The 26,509-nt window shown below is 35.3% G+C and overlaps 1 protein-coding gene across 1 annotated transcript in view; it reads right to left on the reverse strand.

The window, feature by feature from the left end:
* Window positions 1-26,509, reverse strand: part of SCN7A (sodium voltage-gated channel alpha subunit 7) — a 92,190-nt gene that overhangs the window by 29,569 nt on the left and 36,112 nt on the right. The window contains exons 10-14 of the mRNA XM_055108704.2: window positions 23,813-24,019; window positions 14,603-14,699; window positions 11,769-12,007; window positions 10,510-10,683; window positions 8,397-8,753 (exon numbers count right to left, since the gene is read on the reverse strand). Of these exons, the coding sequence (XP_054964679.1) occupies window positions 8,397-8,753; window positions 10,510-10,683; window positions 11,769-12,007; window positions 14,603-14,699; window positions 23,813-24,019 (1,074 nt within the window). The remainder of the gene's footprint in view (window positions 1-8,396; window positions 8,754-10,509; window positions 10,684-11,768; window positions 12,008-14,602; window positions 14,700-23,812; window positions 24,020-26,509) is intronic.

Below are 26,509 nucleotides of genomic sequence, written 5' to 3' on the forward strand. Positions count from 1 at the left end.
GAACTTATTCTTCCTATTTAACTGTAATTATGTGTCCTTTGATCAACAGCTCCTCAATCTCCACTTTCCCCTAACCACCCCAGCTTCTGGTAACCACCATTCTGCTCTCTACTTCCAGAGTGTGAAAGAACACTTAACCCATTTATGCCTAGTGTTCCATTATTGGAAGGCTAAGCTTGTGGGAGTTATTTATATCCTACTGCTCAAGGTCATCACCAAGGTCGATTTTTCACACAAAAATGGCAACTTCTGGCATAAATGGGTTAAGTGTTCTCACCATAAAAATGATAACCATGTGAAGTAATGCATTTGTTAGTTAGCTATATTTAGCCATTCCACAATGTATGTCTACTTCAAAACATTACCTTGTACACCATAAATACATACAATTTTATATGTTAACTTAAAAAATAAATTTGACTAAAAAAGGCTGACCTGAGATTTGAAAATGAAGCATATGAACTACAATATTATTCAGTTCTTATCCATCTACCACAGTGTGTCACGTGCTGTGCTAGGGATTTGCATAGCAAGAATTTATTTTAAGCTCATGACATCCTATGCAATATGATTTGTTTCTCTTTTACAGATGAAAAAGGCAAGGTTTACAGATGTCAAATATCAAACGATCAAAGGTTACATAGATTAGACCCAAGTCTGCTTTATTCCAAAGCTTATTTTCTCACTGAGTCAAGCTGTCTCACCCAAGGTGAGCAAATAAGTTGTTTTTCCAGGCAGCTCACTTCCCTTCAGCCCTGTTCCAGGAAAACATGTAAGAATTCTGCAAACCCAGGAAGAAGTATATGGGGAAAGAGCTATCCAGGGTCCTGAATACCATATTTAATGGCTTTTGTGGGATGAAAACATAGATGCTAGGAAGGTTAGTTGATTATCTGTTGTAGTAAATTTGGTCAAACAAGAAACAGATGAGTGATGGAAGACTCATTCCTAACACTTGTAACTTATTTTTAACTCAAAGATAGTGTATATTTTGACTTTTACTATCACTTAGAAGTATGATCAAGTACTGATCACTTTCCAGAGAATCAGATTTTAAACTTGTTTATAATTGTAAGGCATATATTATAGTTTTGGATAATTAGGCTATTTGTGTGTACATAAAATAAGTATGTGAGCATCTCCAAAGACTCATATTTTGAAACTTCTTTCAAACTTTTAGATCTATGTGGACAGTTGAGTTTCTCAAACACTCCAATAATTACTCTTTTTCTCATGGACATGCACATCTGGGATAATAGTGTTTAATCCTAATGGGTTACATTTACTTCTCTCTATCTAGATCTTCCTATTTCTTAGGAATACAGAAGGTTCAAATAAAACTTGTATAGAAAAATCAAAGTATTTTGCAGTGAATAAAGTCATCAAACAGATAATCTTATCCATAGTTTTAGCATAGCAATAAAATTTTGGTTATAAGATATATCAATATGGGAAATGTTTTGTGGGTGAGAGCATCTGAAAAACTGGCAGCTATCTTTTATAATCCACAATGAAAGATTCTCAGAAGAGAAAAATTAAAACAGAAAGGACAATGATCAAATGCTAATAGCTTCAGAAATAAAGAAATAAAGCAGACTTAGGTCTAATCTACATAACCTTTGATTCCTTTCTGTTCTCCCACTAGCGTCTCCTTTGGCAATGAGGGTTACTTATAGATAATCTAGGCAGGACCTCCATGGCTCCCATAGGAGCCACACTATTAGCAACTCTATCATTCTCAAAGGACAACAGTTTCGTGATATAAGATGGTGAGACCAGATATAATTTAAGATAGTCAGTCGTTTCCTTTTCTTCTATTGTTTGGCTAAGTATTAGGCACAGTGTGAAATAACGGAAGGCTGTTAGTGTGTTTCATGACTGTAAGCTTCATATGAACAAAAACCATGTTTTCTCTTAATTAGACAACCAGCACACTGCTAGGCACAAAATAGGTAATAAACAAATATTTATTTTAAAAAATAATTGATTATAGAATGAATAAAAAATAGATTTTGTGCTAGGATTTGAACAAGAAAAAGTTTATGCTATATTAATCATATTTTAAGGAAATTACATCAAAGATTTCTTATATCTTAGACACACATGCACACAAATATACACACATACATTCATATATCTATATAGATATAGTGAAAATGTTCAAAGCCTAAAAATGAATGTAATCTTAAAAGTGCTAAGTGCTCTGAAACTGTAGTATAAGATAAGAATTTTATAACACTAAGAAATGCTACTGCTTTGTTCAGATGTGGTCTGAATTAAAAATAGCCTACTCTCTTTAAGGATTTAAAGGAAAAGACAGGCTGTGTAAGTGGCGCAAGTTACAGAGAACTGATTACTACTTCTAATTTGAGCATTAACCAAAAAGAGAGCAGAAAATGCAGAGATTTGTATTATATAAACTCAGAGTAACTTTATTCTAGTCACAGAATCTGTAACCAGATTAAAAACATATATTTATTATTTTTGTGTTGAGAGAAAAGGTGAAATAGTGTGTATAAAGCAAAACTTTTTTAAAAATTCCCCTGAATTTTGTTTTCTTGCCCCGCAAAGATATCCATATATTGAGTGAGAATTGAGCAACTCATAGCAAAATCAAGCAGCATGAAAGAGGAAGAAAGTTCAAGATTTAAGTACTTTCTGATTTGTAATCAACAAATAAACAGGTATGAAGGAATTTAACATGTATTGAGGCTATTTAATTTTAAATTTCTTGAGTTACATCTTAACATATACAAATATATATGGAAAAACATATGTATCTATGATCATATTTTTTATTTTTAAAAGGCAACTGAATTTTGTATTAAGTTTTCTCTTTCTTTTATTTTCATGTTTCTATCCCTCAGTGTTTGGTTTATGTAACCAGTCAGGTACTATATTTCACTTGGTGACAATTACCTAAATCACAAGTAAAACACCAGGAATGAAATTAAAATTTGCCTAACTAAAACTTGTTAATAATATTAAATAACTAACAAAAATCTGGTAAAGATATAGGGGTTAAATTTTTCTGCAGTGTAAAGAAATGATTTATGTAATATATGAATTACTTATAGGGTGCTAAATGATTACATTTAAGTTATAATAACCCTATAAGGCAAGTATTGTTATGTTCATTCCTCCATTAAGTATGGTCAGGTTCAGAGAGGCTGCGTAATATGCACAAAGACACTTATTTATTAAGTGATTGAAATGGTTTGTCTTTGCTCCCATCCAAATCTCATCTTGAATTGTAGTTCTCATAATCCCCACATGTGGTGGGAGGGAATCGGTGGGAGGTAACTGAATCATGGGGGCAGTTACCTCCATGCTGTTCTCATGGTAGTGAGTGAATTCTCACAAGATCTGATGGTTTTATAAGGGGCTTACCCCACCTTCACTCTGCACTTCTCCTTGCTGCTGCAATGTGAAGAAGGACATGCCTGCTTCCTCTTCCACCGTGATTATAAGTTTCCTGAGGCCTCCCAAGCCCTGTGGAACCGTGAGTCAGTTAAACCTCCTTCTTTTGTAAATTATCCAGCCTTGGTTACACCCTTATTAGCATCATGAGAATGGACTAATACAGTAAATTGATACTGCAGAGAATGGGGCGCTGCTGTAAAGATATCCAAAAATGTGGAAATGACTTTGGAACTGGGTAACAGGCAGATGTTGGAACAGTTTGGAGGGATCAGAAGAAGACAGCAAGATGTGGGAAGTTTGGAACTTCCTAGAGACTTGTTGAATGGTCTTAACAAAATGCTGATAGTGATATGGACAATAAAGTTCAGGCTGAGGTGGTTTCAGATGGATATGAGGAACTTGTTGAGAACTGGAGCAAAAGTGACTCCTTTAGCTGTGCTTTAGCAAAGAGACTGGCGGCTTTTTGCCCTTTCCCTAGAGATCTGTGGAACTTTGAACTTGAGAGAGATGATTTCGGGTATCTGGCAGAAGAAATTTCTAAGTGGCAAAGTGTTCAAGAAGCAGAGCATAAAAATTTGTAAAATTTGCAGCCTGATGATGCAGTAGAAAAGAAAAACCAATTTTCTGGAGAGAAATTCAAGCTGGCTGCATAAATTTGCACAAGTAATGAGGACCCAAATATTAATCACCAAGGCAATGGGGATAATGTCTCCAGGGCATGTCAGAGACCTTGGCAGCAGCCCCTCCCATAACAGGGCATAGGCCTAGGAGGAAAAAATGGTTTTGGAGTCTGGGCCCAGGGTCCCCCTGCTGTGTGCACCCTAGGGACCTGGTGCCCAGTGTCCCAGCTGTTCAAGCTGTGGCCAAAAGGGGCCAAGGTATAGCTTAGGCCATCACTTCGGAGTGTGCAAGCCCCAAGCCTGAGCAACTTCCATGTGGTGTTGAGCCTGCTGGTGCAAAGAAGTCAAGAATTGAGATTTGGGAATCTCCACCAAGATTACAGGGGATGTATGGAAATGCCTGGATGTCCAGGCAGAAGTTTGCTACAGGGGCAGAGCTCTCATGGAGAACCTCTGCTATGGCAGTGTGGAAAAGAAATGTAGGGTTGGAGCCCCTACACAGAGTCCCCACTGGGGCACTGCCTAGTGGAGCTGTGAGAAGAGGGTCACTGTCCTCCAGACCCCATAATGGTAGACACACTGACAGCCTGCACTGCACCTGGAAAAGCCATAGGCCCTTAACACCGGCCTGTGAAGGCAGCTGGGATCGGGGCTGTACCCTACAAAGACACAGGGATGGAGCTATCCAAGGCCATAGGAACCCACCTCTTCCATCAGCATGCCCTGGATGTGAGACATAGAGTAAAAGGAGATCATTTTGGAACTTTAAGGTTTAATGACTGCCCTATTGGATTTCAGACTTGCATGGTGGCTGTACCCCCTTTGTTTTTGTCAGTGTCTCCCATTTGGAATGGGTGTGTTTATCCAATGCCTTACCCACATTGTATCTAGTAAGTAACTAACTTGCTTTTGATTTTAGAGGCTCATAGGTGGAAGAGACTTATCTCAGATGAGACTTTGGACTTGGACTTTTAAGTTAATGCTGGGATGAATTAAGACTTTGGGGGACTTTTGGAAAGGCACGATAGTGTTTTGAAATGTGAGGATATGAGATTTGGGAAGGGCCAGGGGTGGAATGATATTGCTTGGCTGTGTCTCCACCCAAATCTCATCTTGAATTGTAGTTTCCATAATCCTCATGTGTTATGGGAGGGGCTTGGTGGGAAGTAATTGAATCATGATGGTGGTTACCTCCATGCTATTCTCATGATAGTGAGTGAGTTCTCAGAAGATCTGATGGTTTTATAAGGGGCTTTCCCCTGCTTCACTATGCACTTCTCCTTGCTGCCATCATGTGAAGAAGAGCATGCCTGCTTCCCCTTCTGCCATGATTGTAAGTTTCCTGAGGTCTCCTTCACCCTATGTAAATGTGAGTCAATTAAACCTCTTTACTTTATAAATTATCCAGTGTCAGGTATGTCTTTATTAGCAGCATGAGAATGGACTAATACAGTGATAGAACTGAAATTTGAACCTATGTTTCTTTGATTCTGAACTCTGCTTTTTCTACAACTCAACAAGACAGAACTATTTAAAAACCAATTCATTTCCTTTGACATATAATAATTTTTTGTAAGGTTTCTGCTTAAGGCTTAAAATCACTGCTGAGTTTTCTTAGAAGAATAAGACAAAATTAATTTTTTAAAATGTGAAATATCTTCCTTTTATACCAACCCACATTAGAAGTGTGGAGGTTAAAATGATCAACAGCTTCAAAGATTATCTCCTTACATTTTTCCCCCTTCTACTTATTCTACTGCCATTATCATGATGTTTCACAGTTGGATGACTGCTGAGGAAAATTAAGCTGGAAGGATTTAGTGAGCCAAGAAATATGATGGCCAATGAATTGGAAATGGAGGTTCATGTAACTCCATTTATCCTAGAATCCCTCTGCACATTGATGAAGTTTCTGGTTAGTAGAAACAACAAAAAATAGAAAGAGATTGGAGTTCAAAATCAAAGAAGCAGGAATGTTTAGGCAAATATATATATATATTATATATGTTATATCATACATATATATATATACAGCCTCAGTATTTCTGCTTCTTTCTCTTTGAATTATGTGAATGTGTGTGTTGTTGTTGCTTTCCTCAACAGCCATAACTCTTCCTTTTGAAAACAGAAACATAAAATTTATTTAGGAAATTACACTTATCCTCTTATTAGTCGTAGGATTTGTGTTTGATCTTATCCCATCTCCAGCTGTAAGAGAGAGCTATGAACAGTTTAACATAATAAATGCATTCCACACCCTGGGAAATGGAGATTAGTTAAGAATGGGCATGTGATTCAGCTAATGAGATAATAGGAAAAATCAGCTGTGTCTTCTAGAAAAGAAATTCTTTCCTCTATTAGACTTGATATAATACAAAGATATGAGGCTTTAGACTGCAGCAGCCATCTTGATAAAACAGAAGATACTAGCTAGCAAGGAGCACAGAGAAAAACAGAATTGAGATCTACAAAGACCTCTCTGTAATGATCCCATTTAATCATTTGTGTCACATCCAAACTGAAGCAAGATCTATCTCTGATATTTTGAGTTATGAGTTATGTATGTTGATATATATGATCATTTTTTTGTTTCAGCCAGTTAGAGTGGTGTTTTATATCACTGGGAATGAAAAGTGTACTACTGTAACTACAAAGGGCAGAAGACATTGAAGTATTTTTTACATGTTGGGCACTGTTCTAGGTTTTATAATAAAGAGGAGAGCTATGGTCCTTTCCCTCATGGTGCATACAGTTTAATAAAGAAGACAGAGAAGTACACTAACAATTAAATACAATGCCAATGTGATAATTGTATGACAAGGGTCTTCTCAAGGTGAAACACAAGCAATGTGGACAGGTAAAATTGAGTCTAACCTGCGATTTTTTTTCAGTCTTTTGGGAAATGTACTTGATCTTTATGACATGAGTAAAAAGAAAATACCAAGTCTTGTATTCCTGTAAGAATCATGTTTTAATAAGCCATACCTTTTCCATAGATGCAGTGAAAGCTACTTATTTAATTCATTAAAACCACTTCAGTTATTAGGAAACTTATAAGTGAAAGCTTTCTCTCTTAGTTAATGCATAACATTTTTATAGACCAGGGGTTTTCCATCTTGACTACACAATTTAATCAACTGAAGATTTTCAAAAAATCCTGATGACCAGGTCATGTCCACATAACAATAAAATCAGAATCTCTAAGAATGGATTCTAGGCATCAGCATATTTTTATTAATTCCCCAGGTAATTCCAAAGCCAGGAAAAGACTGATGGCAGTGTTACATTTAAGTGCTTCTTAAAATTTAATGGGCACACAAATCACCTGGGAACAGTGTTACAATGTAGATTACGCTTGCATAGGTCTGGGATTGGGGTCTGGGAATCTGCATTTCTAACCACCTCCCACGTGATGCCAATATTACATTGAGTAACAAGGTTAGAAGCTAGTGCTATCTAATGGAAATATGATGCAATCATATATGCAATCTTACATTTCCAGTGGCCACATAGAAAGCACAGAAAAACAGGCAAAATTAATTTTACTAATACATTTTATTTAACAAATATATTTAGTTAAATACAATATACAATTTGTATACAATAAATACAAACATTTGTATTTAACTAAATATATATTTAACTAAATACAAATAAATAAAGGGAGACTATTGTATTTATATTTAACTAACAGTATTTGTATTTAGTTAAATACAAATGTAGTAGTCCCCCTTTATCCAGGGCAGATAAATCCCAAGACCCCCAGTGGATGCCAGAAGCAGAGGATGGTACCAAACCCCATGCATACTACATGATCTGACAGCCCAGACAGCTGCTAAAGGACCAATAGGTGGTGTATACAGCATGAAATGCTAGACAAAGGGATGTTTCATGCCCAGAGCAGGACAGAGTGGTATGGCAGGAGATTCCATTACACTACCCAGAATGACATGCAATTTAAAACTTATGAGTTTTATATTTCTGGAATTTTCCACTGGATGTTTTCAGACCATGGCTGACCACAGGCAACTGAAACCACATACAGTGCAACTGAGCATAAGGAGGACCTACTATATTATCATTAAAAAATTCATTCAATATAAAAATTATTAATGAAATAGTTCACATCATTTTTTTGTGTAAGACTTCAAATCTGGTGCATATTCTACATTTACAGCACATTTCAAATGGAACTAATCATATATCAGTTGATAATGGCCACATCTGGCTAGTGGGTTACTCTATTGGACTACCACAGTTACAGACCATTAGATCCCATCAATGCACATCATGAAAATACCAAACTACCTTATACCAGTTTTCATGGAAAATGTAAAAGAATTGACTACTTACCAGTAAATTTCCAATTAAAATGACCATCAGGTAAAAAGGAATACACCAGGATTGGCCTGCAACCTCCATACAGTCCCACAAGGTCTCTACCCACTCTCCACAGAGAATTCGGAACACATTCAGGAAGGAGTGGAAAAAGTCATGCATGTGCCAGCGTGGGAGTTGACAGTCTTTGTCTATGTGGCAGACAAATTCTTCATAATTCTTACCAAACAGCTTCATGCCGAATGCAGCAGAAAAGAAGATGAATGTGAACAACAACAGGATCAAGTCTTTCAGGGCCACCCATGAGTTACTAAGAGACCACATCAAAATCTGGAATGTTGGCCAATACTTTCCCAACTTGAAAATTCTTAACTAATAGAGCAATGTAAAATCAAGAACAAGAAACAAATGACAAAAAACTTGGTCAGTGTATATTACAAGGTACAGTGTTATACACATATACATATATAGCCTTTAGAGTTTTAAGCATTATTAATATTAACTACTGAACATTCATTTTGTGACAAATTCTTAATACATCTTAAATATCCTACAATTTTGTACACTCAGTCTATACATATCCTCTTCTACTGATGTATTTGTCAATTCCCATTAAGCATTATACTGTTACAATTCCTCTAGCTTTATATTTTATTAACTATTAGGGCAAGTATCCATTCTTTGTTTTTGCTTTTCAAAATATATTGAATATTTTTCCACATTTTTCCTATACGTTGACATGAAAATGATACTGAAAGTCTTTCAGGATCCAGTGGATTCTGATGAAGGTACTATCATGTATTTCCCTTTTAAAATAACATGTCAAAGATCAAACACAACATTCTAAGTTTATATTGAATAGTCCCCTTCCTTTCACTAGATTTTTTCAAATTTCTATTTATACAGAACAAGATTACCTTAATATTTTTGGTCACTGTATCACAGTAAACTTACTGTCGATTAGATCTCATACATCATTTTTATATAGGCTATACCTTCCTGACACTTTCTTTTCATTTTTTTTTGTTTGTTTGACAGAGTCTCTCTCTGTCACCCAGACTGAGTGCAGAAGCACAATCATAGCTCACTGCAGCCTCCAACTCCTAGGCCCAAGTGATCCTCCCACCTTAGCCTCCTGAGTAGCTGACACTACAGACATGAACCACCACTGTGACTAATTTTTTATTTTTTTTTTAGAATTGGAGTCTCACTGTGTTGCCCAGGCTGGTTCCAAATTCCTGGCCTCACTTCTTGACTTTTTCTAGTGTTCAGCTGTCTTTCTGAACTCAACAGTGAGATCTTACATTTATCTATGAAAAAAATTAATCATCTTAAATTCAGTCTATTACTAGCCTTTAAAATATTTTGATACTATCTTTTAGCACATTTTCTGCAATTGCCAGTGTTGTTTCATCCATAAATTTGGTGACAACATCCTGTATATATTTCTCTTATTCATTAGTAAAGGTTATGGATGAGGATCTAAGACAGGATTCTGAATGAGCTGCCCTCTAGGAAGTAACCATTAGAATAAGATTAAATGGACTTAATTGTTCTTAATTCCTGCTACATTCCTTCAACCTGTCACCAGAATGTGACCATGTATAACTTATCTAAAGCATATCATTTCAATAAACAATATTCTCATAACATTATTCCCTTGTTTAATTTTCTGAGTCTCACCATTACCCTACCCCATAGACATACACTAATTTTTACCTAATAATTATCATAATAACATTCTCCTGGTCTGACTGGTCTTCCTTTATACCTGACATTTAGAAATACTCACCTTATTTCGGCTTCTTGGTGACATATTAGCATTCTACTTTGGAGACTCCTCATTTTCTTGCTTTCCAAAATGTACTCAGTTACCCTGACCCTGCTTCCTAAAACTGTATCTCAAATTTGCTGCCTATATGGCATTATTTCTTTTAACACTGTGGTCAAATAACAGCATTGGAGACTGCTTACTCTTTCCTTGGCAATAAACTCTTTATATACTAATCAATTCATTTAATACTCCCAATGTCCCAATGGGATAGGTATTACTGTAACCCAATTTTATGTCTGCAGACACTGAGATAAACTTTGATCAAATAAAAGTGAGGTATTGGATTCTACTTACCATCCTGAATAATCGAAGAAGAGCCATTCCTGCAACATTTGCTAGACAAAGTTCTATTAAACCATGGAACACTATCATGCTATCAAAAATGTTCCAACCTACTTGGAAATACCCATATGGATGCATTGCAATTATTTTAAAAATCATTTCTGCTGTGAAAATTCCAATGAAAACCTAAATCAAAACCAAATACATAGGTGAGAATATGATTCCAATAGCTGTATCAGAATCTTCACACACAAAATCTGTAACACACACTGTTTACTTGTCACTGTCACATTCTTCACAGCTTCTCTGTCAAGATCTGGTTAGTTGTAAAGTCTGCATTGTAAGGACAGACTCATACCTTTTATTTAACAATCTAATGTCAAACACTATATACAGAATCTTTTATTATTTTAATAAAATTCATCCTTGAAGAAAACAAAAGAATATTTCAGGGTGAAGACCTTTCAATTTTGAATAGTTATTTTTGAGGTACAGAGTACATGATACGATATTTAATTTTTCAACCTCTGAGAAAACATAGCATGAACCTATGGAAGCTGTCCTTTAAAAACTGTACTGGCAGAAATCACTAAATTGCTGTTTTGGTACCAAATAAATGTATAATTTGAAACTTCTAGCAGTTTGGCTGTTTTTATTAGTACCAAGCAACTAAACAAAAACAATGGTGAAAGAAAATACATTTAAACAATATACATTTGCTTGAATGTGACTTATTTTTAAACTCACAGGAATATGTTTTGTCTTTTGAATTGTATGTGAAAAAGGACTGGTGAATCTCAAAAATACCAGGCTAAAATGGTAAGTTCCAATCCTGGGCAAAGATACATGGTTAGAACAGACAGAGCCAACTGCTGTTTTGATCAGAATTAAGAATTCAGGAATCAGCTGCCTGTTATTTCACCTCTGCCCTACTCTGATCTACGAGCTAATGGTACCAAGAGACTGTATATTTGGGAAGGGAGGGGCAATAAATAATTTCCATGTAATGTAACTGCCAAGCATCTGGCTAGGAATCCCAAATTTAAACTGGGGAATTTTAAATTCCAGCTGTAAAACTATTCAATGATAAGAACATTTACAAAGCAGGGGTTGGAGGGATAAAGCATAAACACAATGCTTCATTCAATAATTATGCATATTGCAACATATTGGAGTTACAGAATAAAATAATGGGAATAATGATGAACAAAGAAAAGTTCAATGATAACTAAGAAACTGCAAATGAAAATAATGTACAATGAGAGTCTTACCAGGTTTCCAATGTTGAGAAGAGTGTTAGTTTGTTTACTCATTGGATAATGCTCCAAGGTCAGAAAACATACATTTAAAATTATGCATATGATAAGGAAAAGATCAGTAAATGGTGCCATTATAATCCTATGGACAAACTCTTTCAATTTTAACCAACAGGGAGAACAATTCCAGATCAAGAAAGTTTTAGCAAACTTATACCAGTATAATGGGCATATCTTCTTGGATTTTTCAAGTTCTGAAATGAAAGAATACAAAAGTTAAATATTCTGGCCGGGTGCAGTGGCTCATGCCTGTAATCCCAGCACTTTGGGAAGCCGAGGTGGGTGAATCACTTAAGTTCATGAGTTCGAGACCAGCCTGGTCAATATAGTGAAACTTTGTCTCTACAAAAAATACAAAAAATAGTTGGGTGTGGTGGTGGGTGCCTGTAACCCCAGCTACTCGGGAGGCCGAGGGAGGAGAATTGCTTGAACCTGGGAGGCAGAGGTTGCAGTGAGCTGAGATTGTGCCACTGCACTCCAGCCTGGGCAACAGAGTGAGACTCTGCCAAAAGAAAGAAAGAAAAAAAAGGAAGAAAGGAAGGAAAGAAGAGGGGAGGGAGGGAGGGAGGAAGGCTAAACATTCGCAAATTGTTTAAAGTTCTAACGAACTAATAGACAATTTTGACTTTTGCATGCAAAGGGAGATTTGAGGATAGAATTCTGATATGGAATTCAAAAACAGAAATACTCTATCCTGATAAAAAACTGAATGAAGGGAAACCCTCTCTTGGGCAACCCACTTTCTCAGCACGAGGAAGCTTTCTCTCTCTTTCTTTTTTCTTTTTTGTCTGTTAAACTTTCTGCTCCTTAACCCACTTCACATGTGTGTCCATGTTGCTAATCATCTCGGTGTGAGACAACTAACCACAGCCTTGCATCCCCAGGATGAAGCCGACTTGATCATGGTGGATAAGCTTTTTGATGTGCTGCTGGATTTGACAAAAACAAGCGATGGGGAAAGGATTCCCTATTTAATAAATGGTGCTGGGAAAACTGGCTAGCCATATGTAGAAAACAGAAACTGGACCCCATCCTTCCACCATATACAAAAACTAACTCAAGATGGATTAAAGACTTAAATGTGAAACCTAAAACCATAAAAACCTAGAGGAAAACCTAGGCAATACAATTCAGAACATAGGCATGGGCAAAGCCTTCATGACTAAAACACCAAAAGCAATCACAACAAAAGCCAAAATTGACAAATGGGATCTAATTAAACTAAAGAGCTTCTGCACAGCAAAAGAAACTATCATCAGAGTGAACAGACAACCTACAGAATGAGAGAAAATTTTTGCAATCAATCCATAAGGCAAAGGTCTAATATCCAGAATCTTCAAGGAACTTAAATTTACAAGAAAAAACGCCATCAAAAAGTGGGCGAAGGATATGAACAGATACTTCTCAAAAGAAGACATTTGTGTGGCCAACAAACATATAAAAAAAAGCTCATCATCACTAGTCATTATAGATATGCAAATCAAAACCAAAATGAGACACCATTTCACGCCTGTTAGAATTGCGCTCATTAAAAAGTCAGGAAACAACAGATGCGGGCAAGGATGTGGAGAAATAAGAAAGCTTTTACACTGTTGGTGGGAATGTAAATTAGCTCAACCATTGTGGAAGACAGCGTGGAGATTCCTCAAGGATCTAGAACCAGAAATACCATTTGACTCAGCAGTCTCATTACTGGATATATTTCCAAGGGATTATGAATCGTTCTACCATAAAGACACATGCACACGTATGTTCATTGCAGCACTATTCACAATAGCAAAGACTTGGAACCAGCCCGAATACACATCAATGATAGACTAAATAAAGAAAATGTGGCACATATACACTATGGAACACTATGCAGCCATAAAAAAGAATGAGTTTATGTCCTTTGCAGGGACATGGATGCAGCTGGAAACCATCATTCTCAGCAAACTAACACAGGAACAGGAACCAAACACCGCATGTCCTCACTCATGGGTGGGAGTTAGTTGAACAATGAGAACACATGGACACAGGGAGGTGGGCATCACACGCAGGGACCTGTCGGTGGGTAGGGGGCAAAGGAAGGGAGAACATTGGGAAAAGTGCCTAATGCATGCGGAGCTTAAGACCTGGATGATGGGTTGATGGATGCAGCAGATCATCATGGCACATGTATACCTGTGTAGCAAACGTGCACGTCCTGCACATGTATCCCAGAACTTAAAGTTTAATTTAAAAAAATCTGTGTGTGAAAATAAAAAAGCTGAATGAATTGAATTTCCTCTATTGTGTTCATGCTTGGCTTAGACAAAAGAAAATGAAGCGAACTGTGTATTAGAAGAAAAATGTAGGGACATCTCTCAAGAAAACAAATATGGAACATAGTTGAGAATATTGTGACTTACAATGTCTAGATTTACATGCTTTACAAATTAATGCCTTTTGATATTGTCCATGATAAATAATTATTGGTTACACATAAAAATATAGAGATAAGTCTAGAAGGGACCTTGAGATATTAATGTTATATACCACAATCTCTATATTTAGTCACAAGTTAATATGTCAATATGTTTTTAATGTTAAACAAAGAAAATTATTTGGTACTCTTTGGTCACTCTTTCCAATGTTTAAAACACCATGATTCTAAAATTTTTATACATGGTTTATCCTAATATTCTCAAATATTTCTTAAATTTTTGTTATTACCATCTAAGATTCTGAAGAAATTGCTGAATTTCTTTAAAAGTGAATTTTATAAGTAGTACCTTCAATAGTGAGTGTCTAATTATTTAGTACTTTACCTTCCTTATGTCTGAGAGTAGCATCTTCCAACACATCCAATGATGTGTCTGTGGAAATTGGTGACCTTTTCTTCATTTCTATTTGTATGGTCTTGGCCTGAAAAGGAATTTGATGGTTTAATACTGGCTTCCTGTCTTTGCAGGTCCAAGACTATAAGAAGGTGCACAGCCTTGCTAAAAACGCCACTTATTCTCCCGCAGCCTTTTCTTTTTATTAAATTGATACATAATCATTGTACATATTTGAGGGGTATATGTGGTATTTTCATACATGCATACAATGTGTAATGATCAAGTCAGGTTAACTGGAATACATATCATCTGAAACATTTATCTTTTCTTTGTATTGATAACATTTCAATTCCTCTCCTATAGCTATTTTGAACTATATAATAAATTATTAATTAGAGTCACTGTACTATACTATTGAACACTAGATCTTATTCCTTCTATTTAACCATATTTTTTGTAGCCATTAGCTAACCTCTCTTCATACCCCCTCATACATACCCTTTGCAGGCTCTGGTAACCACCAATAAACTATCTACTTTTATGAGATCCACATTTTTAGCTCCCACATATGACTGAAAACATGTGAAGTTGGTCTTTCTGTGCCTGGCTTATTTCACTTAACATAACCTCAAGTTCCATCCATGTTGCTGCAAATGACAAGACTTTATTCTTTTTAATGGCTGAATAATACTTCATTGTGTATATACTATATTTATTCATGTGTCCATTGATAGACACTTAAGTTTATTCATGTCTTGGCTATTGTGAATAATACTGCAATAAACATGGGAGTACAGATATTTCTTCAATATGCTGACTTTCTTTGAGTACATACCCTGCAGTGGGATCCCTGGATGATATGGTAGCTCTATTTTTAGTTTTTTGAGGAACCTCCATACTGTTTCCATAATGGCTGTACTAACTTACAATCCCACTAATAGTGTTCCAAAAGAATTTTTGGGTTCTATCACTTGCCAATCTTTAGGCAGTTATTAAACTGATTTAGGAGTTCTTAAAATTAAATAAAATTTTATACTGTGAGGTCTGAGGTCAAATACAAAAGGAGCAAGACCAGGAAATGGTTGTGGTATGATCCATATTTGACAAGTAATTCAATATATAGTTTAGGATTATTGCAAAGTATCAAATCAGGAAACATAGTACTAAGTAATAACAGAGTATTTTTCTAACATCTTAAATTTTGTTAGGATAATGTTAACTTTATAACTTTGTAAATGCTCTTGATAAAATAAAAAATTATTTGGCATTGTGATAATAAGTCTTGAAGAATAACAAGTAATGGAATGGATTTATAAGGGTTGTCTTAGATAGACCATGTATGATATTAAATGAGTAGGACAGGCATAATTCTGTAAGATAATTACTTCTTTCTGTTTATCATGTCTCTTGAATAATGGTTTTAAGAGATCTTCTGCTTTACTGATTTTACATTGGTAAGACAGTTAAAACTCCCAGGCTTTGTTGTAGATATTACAAGTTCTGTGCATTGATAACTCTGAGGAGTGTGGCCATAGATGTTTCCAGTGATCAGATGTAAAACAGTATTTGAATTTAAATTTTTAGAACCAGACAATAGATGGATGATATTACACTATAGTGATCCCTGCTTTTACATTTGACACAAGCAAAGGATGATAGTATCTGTATATTTGTTAACTTGAGGTAAAGGCTGCTCTTGAATAGAGTTAACTGACATAGGGGCTGGCACTGTCCCAGCACTGAGGGAGTTAATGGTTGAGGCTTGCCAATACCCAACCCAACATTCTGGTTGGCAAGTTCTGCTGTGGTATATCTTAAATGGCATAATAGATACCATGGAAATCGTTATATTATTTCACTATCAGTCAAGCCCCCTGTAATTTCACAAATACTAGAGCTAGAGGAGGATAAAGCCAATTATACTGCATACTGTGTTTCCTCAGACCAGCGACAGACTCTGCAGGTCTACAGAGCTCCAGTCCCTCTTTTTTTTCCAGTGGGTAAAGTACCTGAACAGACACTTCCCCAAAGAAGGTATACTGTGGTCAACACATACATGATAAAATGCTCAACCTCAGTAATCATTAGAGAAATGAAAGTCAAAACCACAATAAGGAATCATCTCCCACCAGTTAGAAGGACTATTACTAAAAAGACCAAAAAAAAAAAAAAAAAGATGTTGGTGAGGTTGTGGAGAAATTGGAATGCTTGTACACTGCTAGTGGGAATGTACGTTCAGCCAATGTGGAAAGCAGTTTGGATATTTCTCAAATAACTTAAAACAGAGTTACCATTAGAGCCAGCACCCCCAATACTGAGTATATACCCAAAGGAATATAAACCATTCTACCAAAAAGACACATTCACTTGTATGTTCATCACAGCACTATTCACAACAGCAAGGACAAGGGATCAATCCAGATGCCCATTAACAGTAGACTAAATAAAGAAAATGTAGTACCCTGGAATACTATACCACCCTAAAAAAGAACAAAATCATGTCCTTTGCAACTTGATGAACATGGATGCAGCTGGAGTCCATTATCCTAAGCCAGTTAATGCAGGAACAGAAAACCAAATACCGTACTTTCTCACTTTTAAGTGACAGCTAAACTTTGTGTACACACGGACATTAAGATGGGAACAATAGACATCGGGCACTGGGGACTACTAGAGGGGGAAGGCTTGCGGGTGGGCAAGGGTTGAAGGACTACCTATAGCTCACTACCTGGGTGATAGGATCATTCCTACACCAAACCTCAGTGACATGCAATTTGCCCATGTAACACCTGCACATGTACCCTCGAATCTAAAATAAAAGTTGAGAAAAAAAAAAAATTTAAAAAAAAAAGTAATCTAAAAGTTCAGGATGTGGACGGGTGTGGTGGCTCACGCCTGTAATCCCAGCACTTTGGGAGGCCGAGGCGAGCAGATCACGAGGTCAGGAGATCAAGGCCATCCTGGCCAACATGGTGAAACCCCGTCTCTACTAAAAATACAAAAATTAGCTGGATGTGTTAGGGCGCGCCTATAGTCCCAGCTACTCGGGAGGCTGAGGCAGGAGAGTCACTTGAACCTGGGAGGCAGAGGTTGCAGTGAGACCAGATCGCGCCACTGCACTCCAGCCTGGCGACAGAGTGAGACTCTGTCTCAAAAAAGTTCAGGATGTAAGGATTAGATTTTTTGTTTGTTTGTTTAAACTATGCTTATTCTAGAAACTATTTTTAGCTGAACTATAAGATTACATAAAATGTAAGTTATAATTTATGCAATTCCAAATTTTCGTGAGATTAAAAACCAATAGAAGTAATTTTTTGTTATTAAGAACCGACGGGGATTTCTTATATGTATCTCTCATAAAGATGACACTGTGTGACATACTGAATAATATCCTTGAATATATCCTTAATGGAGATGAATTAATTACTCTTCATAGAGCTGTTTCAGATAGGGACAATGTTTGTTGGAATCACATTAAGAAGCAATTCAGTAAAGATAACTGTCCAGGGTGGGGAATGGGGAATAAAGTACATGGTAATAATATTGTCGTTGATATAGTCAGTGCTCAATTCTCTACTAATTTGGCTTCAACTATGAATAGATTTTAGAATATGAAATGAATAAACCACAGGTCTGTCTAGTAATATATTTACCTTGATTGAGCTTCTTATAAATACTGAATAAATGCCCACACATTGGTCAAATACTAAGGATATAGCTATTTTACAGTGAAAATTGAGAGGATTGTTACTCAACACCCTTCCTCTATGGATATTTAAGAGCTAATAAGGGCATATGCCTGAACTTTTGACAACCCAATATTAAAATTAAACTGGAAAAGGGGGCTAGGATTCTTTTTCTCAAAACTAGTTTAAGTATTTTTTGGAGGGGAGGTAGTAATAAGGAAGAACTTAGTCACATGTCTCACATTTACCTGAATATCTGACAAGCTTGTCATGGACTCAGGGTTACTCTTTCCTGCAGCCCTGCTGGCCTTTTTACTTCTCTGACTCACCCTGCCCACTCCATCTATTTAGCCTGGACACATTCTTCACATCTCAACTCAAGTGTCAGTTTCTCATAGAAACCTTTTCCAACTCGGAGAATCCTTTACAAAAGGCCCTCAAAGGACCATGCCTCTCTGCTTCATTCCACTTGCCCCAGTTTCCTTTAATTTATTAAAGCAGAGAATAATGTGAACCACCAAGTAACCAATATCCAGCCTCAACAATTGTTAATGGTCTATTTTTCCTTTTTCATTTATTCTTCACTCTACTTATTTTCTGAAATATTTATTTTAAATAAATTTCAGAGATAGTACACTTTTCAGATAAAATATTAAAAATATAAATCACAACACCATTATCACAATTAGCAAAATTAGTAATTCCCTAATATTAACCAATACTCAAATTATACTCAATTAATTACTCAAAAACATCATTACAGTTGATTTGTTCTAATCAAAATACAAACAAGGTCCAAACATTTACTTGGCAGTTTTATCAATTATCTTGTAATTTTAATTTATTTTTTCCAACATGATTTATTTTTTAAAGATTCTGGGTTGCTTATACTTTAGACTTTTTCACATTCTTTATTTGGAAGATTATATCATTTCAGTGTAATTTAATGTATTCCTCTCTTACAGTCTCTGAGAAAAAAAAGCAATTGGATCAAGATGCTTATTAGACTTAAATTTTAGGAAGAATATATTGTATCTGGTATTTTGTGTTTTCTATTCCATAACAGCTAGAAACACATAATTTTTTGTCCTTCAGATACAATTTAGTGTTTATGATAATTTGATAGTCTATCTATCCATTAGACAATTAGCTTCATGAAGATAGACACTCTATTTGTATTTATTAAAACTCTTTATATCCAGTGCTTTGTACAATTGTCAATCATGTTTTAATTCGTTAGATGAATTATGACTATCATTTTAAATGTGGCAAATATTTTTAAAAAATATTTGTATTTCTACAATTTTATATACATGATTATCTTCCTGAGATTTTGCCAGTAGTTGACAATTCATAAGAAAGTTTCACCTGCAAGGAATGAAACTGTTTCAGCACTGAACCTCCAGAACCAGGAAGTGAAGTGGTAAATGATGGATTCTATTCCTCAGTGTTGTGAAATCAAATATCAGTGAGTATAGATCAATCTCTGCAGCTGGAACTCCTCAATGAGGATTAAACTTGAAAATTCATGATGGTACTTATCATATGTCTGGTGCATATTTGACACTCAATAAACATTTTATGTGACTGCTATCGTCATTTTTATTGTTATTTTAATTATCCCTAAATATAGTCAAAGACAAGAATTTTATGTTGCTGGGTGTTTCTCTGTTGAAACAGCCATGCCTTCTTGGGTTTGCCTTGTTGTGTTATCTATAATTAGTGACTGATTATTTATGAACTTTATTAACATGAATTAAATTTTATAGTATAATAACATAAACATTTTAATATCTTGTTTAATATTATGGCTAGTTCTACATTTCCCACTTTGGAGACTGAACCTCAATTTTCTTATGTGAAATATTGAGATAATTCCAGTACCTCAAAGGGTTGTCACAGTAGAAAGGCAACAGTGTATGTAAAAATTTAGCATAGAGTCTGAAACATAGTAAATAAGCAATAAATGTTGCATGATATTAATGTTATTATATTGTTATGAGATAATTCACTTCTAAAATGTGAGTTTATTCAATCTGACTTTTTCCATAAAAATCAAGTGTTCTTAATATATAGATTGCTGACTGCAATAGTTTGTGTAAAAGCTATCTTCTACATGATGTATAATATTGACATGTCATAATAATTTTATTAATAGTCTTCATAACATTTTTTCAGTTGCTTAGTAAAGTGTAAGCACTGCTTAGTGCTTTACATGCATTTATTTCATTTGGACCTCACTACAACCCATAAGACAGGTTCTTTATATACATTTTACAGATAAAAAAGTTGAAGTTTAGAAAAGCTAACAAACTTGGCAAACATCATTCATCTATTAAGTAGCTAAATTAGGCTGAAATCCATATTTATCTGACTGCAGAGCTGTGCTTTTAGCCAATATGACCAACAGCTTTCCTATACCGTGAGGATATGAAGCACCTAAGCAATATCCCGGCAATTCCAGCATCAGAACTGACATCTGACTGGTTTGCAAGCAGATCAGTGACCTGTAGAGCCCTCAGTTTGTTCCATTTTACATTATTTTTTCTAATTTTTTGTACTTATAAATAAAAGAGGAAAATTCTTGTACAAATAATGTATACTCTTACTTCCTAGAAAATTCTTCATGATAAAATGTTCTAGGAATCTTCCAGGAAATGAAATGGGTTATAATTTAAAATTTTAATAAAAATCAGAAAATGGGATCCAGAGCAGAAAAATGAGTGGAAATATGGTAAAATTGGGAAATATCCAAGTTCTTCACAAGAAGAGTTAATAAAACATTTCATCTGGGATCAGAGAAGTACTGTTACATTCTTGGATACAATTGAGTGCAGCCATAAGCCCTTAAGATTGTGAAATGCCACTTCAGAACAAATTACACATTCAACATATCATTCAAACCCTAATCACTCAATCTGAAGGACCCCGGACTCATTTCTTAGAAACAGAAAGCTTTTGAAATTTGTTTTTCTGTGGCTTACTCATATATAATGGGAATACTCAATAGCCTTTTTTATACATGTTTTCTTCACACAGTCCACAACTGCTTCTTGTTCAATGGTATGCATGTTATGGACACAAGTAGCTATAGAGTCATTCAGTATGATCTTACATCATGTTGTTCAGATTCCACCTTTTGGTACAATAGCTTTCTAAAGCTTCTTGACTGGTCATGACTTAATAAAAGGGTAATATACAGGGGAGTTAACATTTCCATCTTTGACTTAGTAGGGACCTTTGGTATTAAGGTACCTTACTATATATTCCACTTCGTGGCAGAGTGTATCTCGGCCCTTTACTTTTCCCCTTGTCTTTTTATCTCTTTATAGAGAGGGCTCCGGGTATGGCTTCTCTCTATTTTTTGTTCTCTGGCTCAATATAGACCTTTTTCCCATTTATCAGAAAGGTAGTTCAAAGAAGAGATGTGAGATTGTCAGGTCCTGCAGAATATTAGAAAGCTACTTCTGTTTGCTTTCTACCATCTGGTCCTTTCTTTAAGCACACTTATGGCACAGTTTAGATTTTTAAAGACAATTTTCCAAAACTTCCTTAATGCTACTTCTGTCAATACTTTCAAATTAATAGACCAAAGTTTTGCTATGAGGCTAAAGAATCTGAAAAAAATATTAAAGCACAACACTAAGGTAATTGACAATTACAGTAAAACATTGTTAGGCTTTATTAATCTGGATTTAATTATTTCAGGAATAAAATAATTCCCTGTACTATGATACATAGTGCATTTCCTCTGGAAAGAACTAGAAAGCCAATAAAGTAATTTTATTTCTGTCTACAACTTCAGTACTGTAATTTCATCCATCCTTTTAGTACTTTCTAATTTCTAAATTATGGAAGGTTCTGTCACTTTTGCATTAACACCAGACATTTTTCAAAGTTGTAGCAAAAGCAAGCTCTCTTGTTGAAATATTTTTTGATCTTCTGATTATGTACCACACACAGGTATAAACATCTATTAGAAGGCAATGTACTCCAAGACCTTAAAAAGACACCTCTAGCACTGTGATTTTAAGAAGCATTAGAAAAAAAAAAAATGAAACCATGTCATTTGCAGCAACATGGATGCAGCTGGAGGCCATTATCCTAAGTGAATTAACACAGGAACAGAAAACTAAATACTGCATGTTCTCACTTACTAAGTGGGGGCTCAGCACTGGGCAAACATGGTCCTAATAATGGGAACAACAGACCTTGGGGACACTAGAGGGGGAAGAGAAGGGGAAGGGCAAGGACTGAAAAACTGCTTGTTGGGTACCAAACGCTACCTGGGTGACGGGATCATTTGTACCCCAAGCCTCACTGTCACACAATATACCCACATAACAAACCTGCACATGTAGCCCCTGAATCTAAAAGTTGAAATTTTGAGATATGTTCCATCAATACCTAGTTTATTGAGTGTTTTTAGCATGAAGGGGTGTTGAATTTTATCGAAGGCCCTTTCTGCATCTATTGAGATAATCATGTGGTTTTTGCCACTGATTCTGTTTATGTGATGGATTACATTTATTGTTTTACTTATTTTGAACCAGCCTTGCATCCCAGATATGAAGCCGATTTGATCATGGAGGATAAGCTTTTTAATGTGCTGCTGGATTTGGTTTGCCAGTATCATTAGACTACATAAAGAAAATGTGGCACATATACACCATGAAATACTATGCAGTCATGAAAAAGAATGAGTTAATGTCCTTTTCAGGGATATGGATGAAGCTGGAAACCATCATTCTTAGCAAACTAACACAGGAAAAGAAGACCAAACACCACATGTTCTCACTCATAAGTGGAAGTTGAACAATGAGAGCACATGGGCACAGGGAGGGGAACATCACACATCAGGACCTGTCGGGGGTGGGGGCAAGGGGAGCGATAGCATTAGGAGAAATATCTAATGTAGATGACAGGTTGATGGGTGTGGCAAACCACCATGGCACATGTATACCTATGTAACAAACCTGCACATTCTAGGCATATATCCAGAACTGGACATATATCCAGTATAATAATAATAAAAAGATGCTCTAATAAAGCAACTATTTAAAATTCCAAAAAGGGTTGAAATTATAAAAAATTTAAAAATTTAAAACTGCATAAAAAAATAAAAGAACACCACCATCACTGAGAAAAAGAACTAAAACCCAAACAAAAAAATATAATAAGTGTGGTAGATTATTTGCAAAAATGGCCACAAATTTCATTCTTTTTATTTATACCCTTAGGAAATCCCTTTCCACCTTAACTCTAACCTTGGCCATGTTACTTGCTTTACCCCCTGGACAATAACAAATGTTGACACAAGCAGAGCCTTAAAGCACTTGGCATGGTGCTTGCTCCCCTGCTGTTTTTGGAATCTGTGACCACCATGGGACCAGCGATGAACTGTCTTAACAGAGCCTAAGCCATAGAATCATGAGCAAATAAATGGTTGTTGTTTCAAGATTTAAAAAAATTATATATATATATATAGATATATAGATATAGATATAGATACCTCATCTGTTTCATTTCCTTCTTGAAGTTCTTTTCCAGTCTGTTGAAATTTTGGTTCAATCTTCTTAGATCTTTCACCAACTCTCTGCTTTTCTTCTTCATAGGCCATGGCAAGTATGCCTAAGAACAAACTTGCCATATAAAAGGAAAACAAAAAACTTACCACAACAAAAAATATCATGTAGACCTTCCCAGAAGCATAAAGTATCTAAGGAAAGGTAGAAAGTAAGGCAAAAGAGTAAAATGTTATTTATCTTCCAGGATTCTCCTATTTTAAAATAAAAGGCAAAATTTTGTTAGGAAAATAATATAGTCATAAATGGAATGTGATCATTAGACTGTTTAAGCACTGGCTCCACCTGAAGAAATAAATGAAAACCTTTTGAACTTGAGACCTGCATGTAAGGTATATAATATATGCTGTAAAACCAAGGGAAAATTAGTAATTTAATTAACTTAAGGTAAGTATTCAATTTTTATGTCTTCATTGATAGAGAAAATACATTTGAAATAATTGTCATCTCTCGATATAGAAACTGGACAGCCTCAACATGGAAAGTTATTTTCTTTGCAGAAGAATCTTTAAATATATGAAGTTTAATGAAGTCAGAGAATGTTTGGAGATTTTTTTTTCTGATTATTACTTTATGGAAAAATCACAGCAAAGTAAAAAATTAGTCTTTACAAGGAATGGAGAGCAGGACTATTTCTTTGCCTGTCAAAGTATCTGCTTTGGTGAAGAACCTTTAGACAAGCTACATGGGGAAGTCAAATTATCCATTTACATGAAGGCGTTGCAGTGGATGACATTTATAGATAGCAAAATACAACATTTTAGATTGCCAAACACAGCACTGACTAGCTTTTTATTTCATAATAATTTCCTAAGACAGATCAGAAAATTAAAAGATTTAAGAAATTATAAGTAGAACATTACAAATATAAAATATTATCCATTGATTTAACCTCATTGATCAAAAGTACATGAACAAAATTTAAGGAAACAAATGAGAAATTAAATTAACATAAAAGTATTATCTACAGAAAATATTGTGTGGATGTAACAATCAAGAATGTTTACAGATTAATAGAAAGTTCAAACATTCAATGAGAAATAATTTCTTGACCTAGAGTCTATTTGTCTTTAAAAGTATTTTTAATAAGCCCTGTTATCACAGTGAGCAACCTATTTAGGATTGGTTAAATATTTTACCACTGAAGTACCTGTTATTTATTGTAGTGCATTCAGCAGTCAGGAATAGGTATTATACAGTACATTGCAAATCCCATCTCTACTAAAAATACAAAAACAATAGCTGGATGTGGTGGCATTTGCCTGTAGTCCCAGCTACTCAGGAGGCTGAGGTGGGAGGATCGCCTGAGCCCAGGGTGGTTGAGGCTGCTGTGAGCCACGATCACACCACTGAACTCCAGCCTGGGTGACGGAGTGACCATGTCTCAAAAAAAAAAAAAAAAGTACCCTTCAGGCCATGCACATCAGTAAATAGAGTTGGTTCCAAGTATTCATGGGTTCCATATCTGTGGATTCAACCAACCACGCATCAAAACTATACATATTAAAATTTTATCTATATTGAACATATAGACTTTTTATCTTGTCATTATGAACAATATAGTGTAACAACTATACAGTCTCATACCACATAATAACATTTAGGTCAATGACCAGCAGCATATACAACAGTGATCTCAAAAGATTCCAAAGGAACTGTTCTATATAGGCATATCAATTTTTTGGTTTTTTATACTATGTTTTTACTGTATCTTTTATATGCCTACCTATACAAATACTTGGCACAGTGTTCCAATTGCCTACAGTATTCAGTATAATTACATGGTGTACAGGTTTGCCGCCTAGGATCAATAAGCTATACTATATAGCCTAGGTGTATAGTAGGCTACATCATCCAGGTTTGTGTAAGTACACTCTATGATGTTCACACAATGATGAAATCACCTAATGACACATTTTTCAGAATGTATCCCTGTCATTAAGCAACACATGACTGTATTTACATAGCATTTACATTGTATTAGGTATTATGAGTAATCTAGAGATAATTTAACTTATACAGGAGACAATTTATACAGGAAGTATGTAGGTCATATGCAAATTCGATGCCATTTTACATAAGGGACTTGAGAATTCATGGATTTTAGTATCCACCAGAGGTCCTGGAACTGATCCCCCATGAATACTGAAGGACAACTATACTTTATGTTTATTATCTTATTCAATATTATTTCAATATACAGAAGACAAATGAAAATCAGATAGGAAAAAAAGCTCCCAAGATCTCACAGCCTATGAGGGAATGCCTGAATTCAGAACTTTTGCTGTCTCCACTATATAATGCTAGTGTAGCATAAAAGCATATACTCTTGTTAGCATAAAACAGTACATAATTTCTAGTTTTATTACATTTTAGTTTGAAATAGGGGCTAACTATGGCCCCTATTTCAATGTTTTTTATGAGTATAAAATGAAACATTATACACAAAGATCTTAGCACATCCCAGGTTCCCAATAAATATTAGCTATACTGTAAACATAATTTTGTTCCCTGAGGGTTGACACTGTTTTGTTCATTTCTGTACCCACAGTATATCAGAATACTTGGATAAAATAAATATATTTTCAATTAATGGAAAACAATAATATCCAAAACATATGCTA

Source organism: Pan paniscus, chromosome 13, assembly GCF_029289425.2.
Source record: "Pan paniscus chromosome 13, NHGRI_mPanPan1-v2.0_pri, whole genome shotgun sequence".
Taxonomy (NCBI): Eukaryota; Metazoa; Chordata; class Mammalia; order Primates; family Hominidae; genus Pan; species Pan paniscus.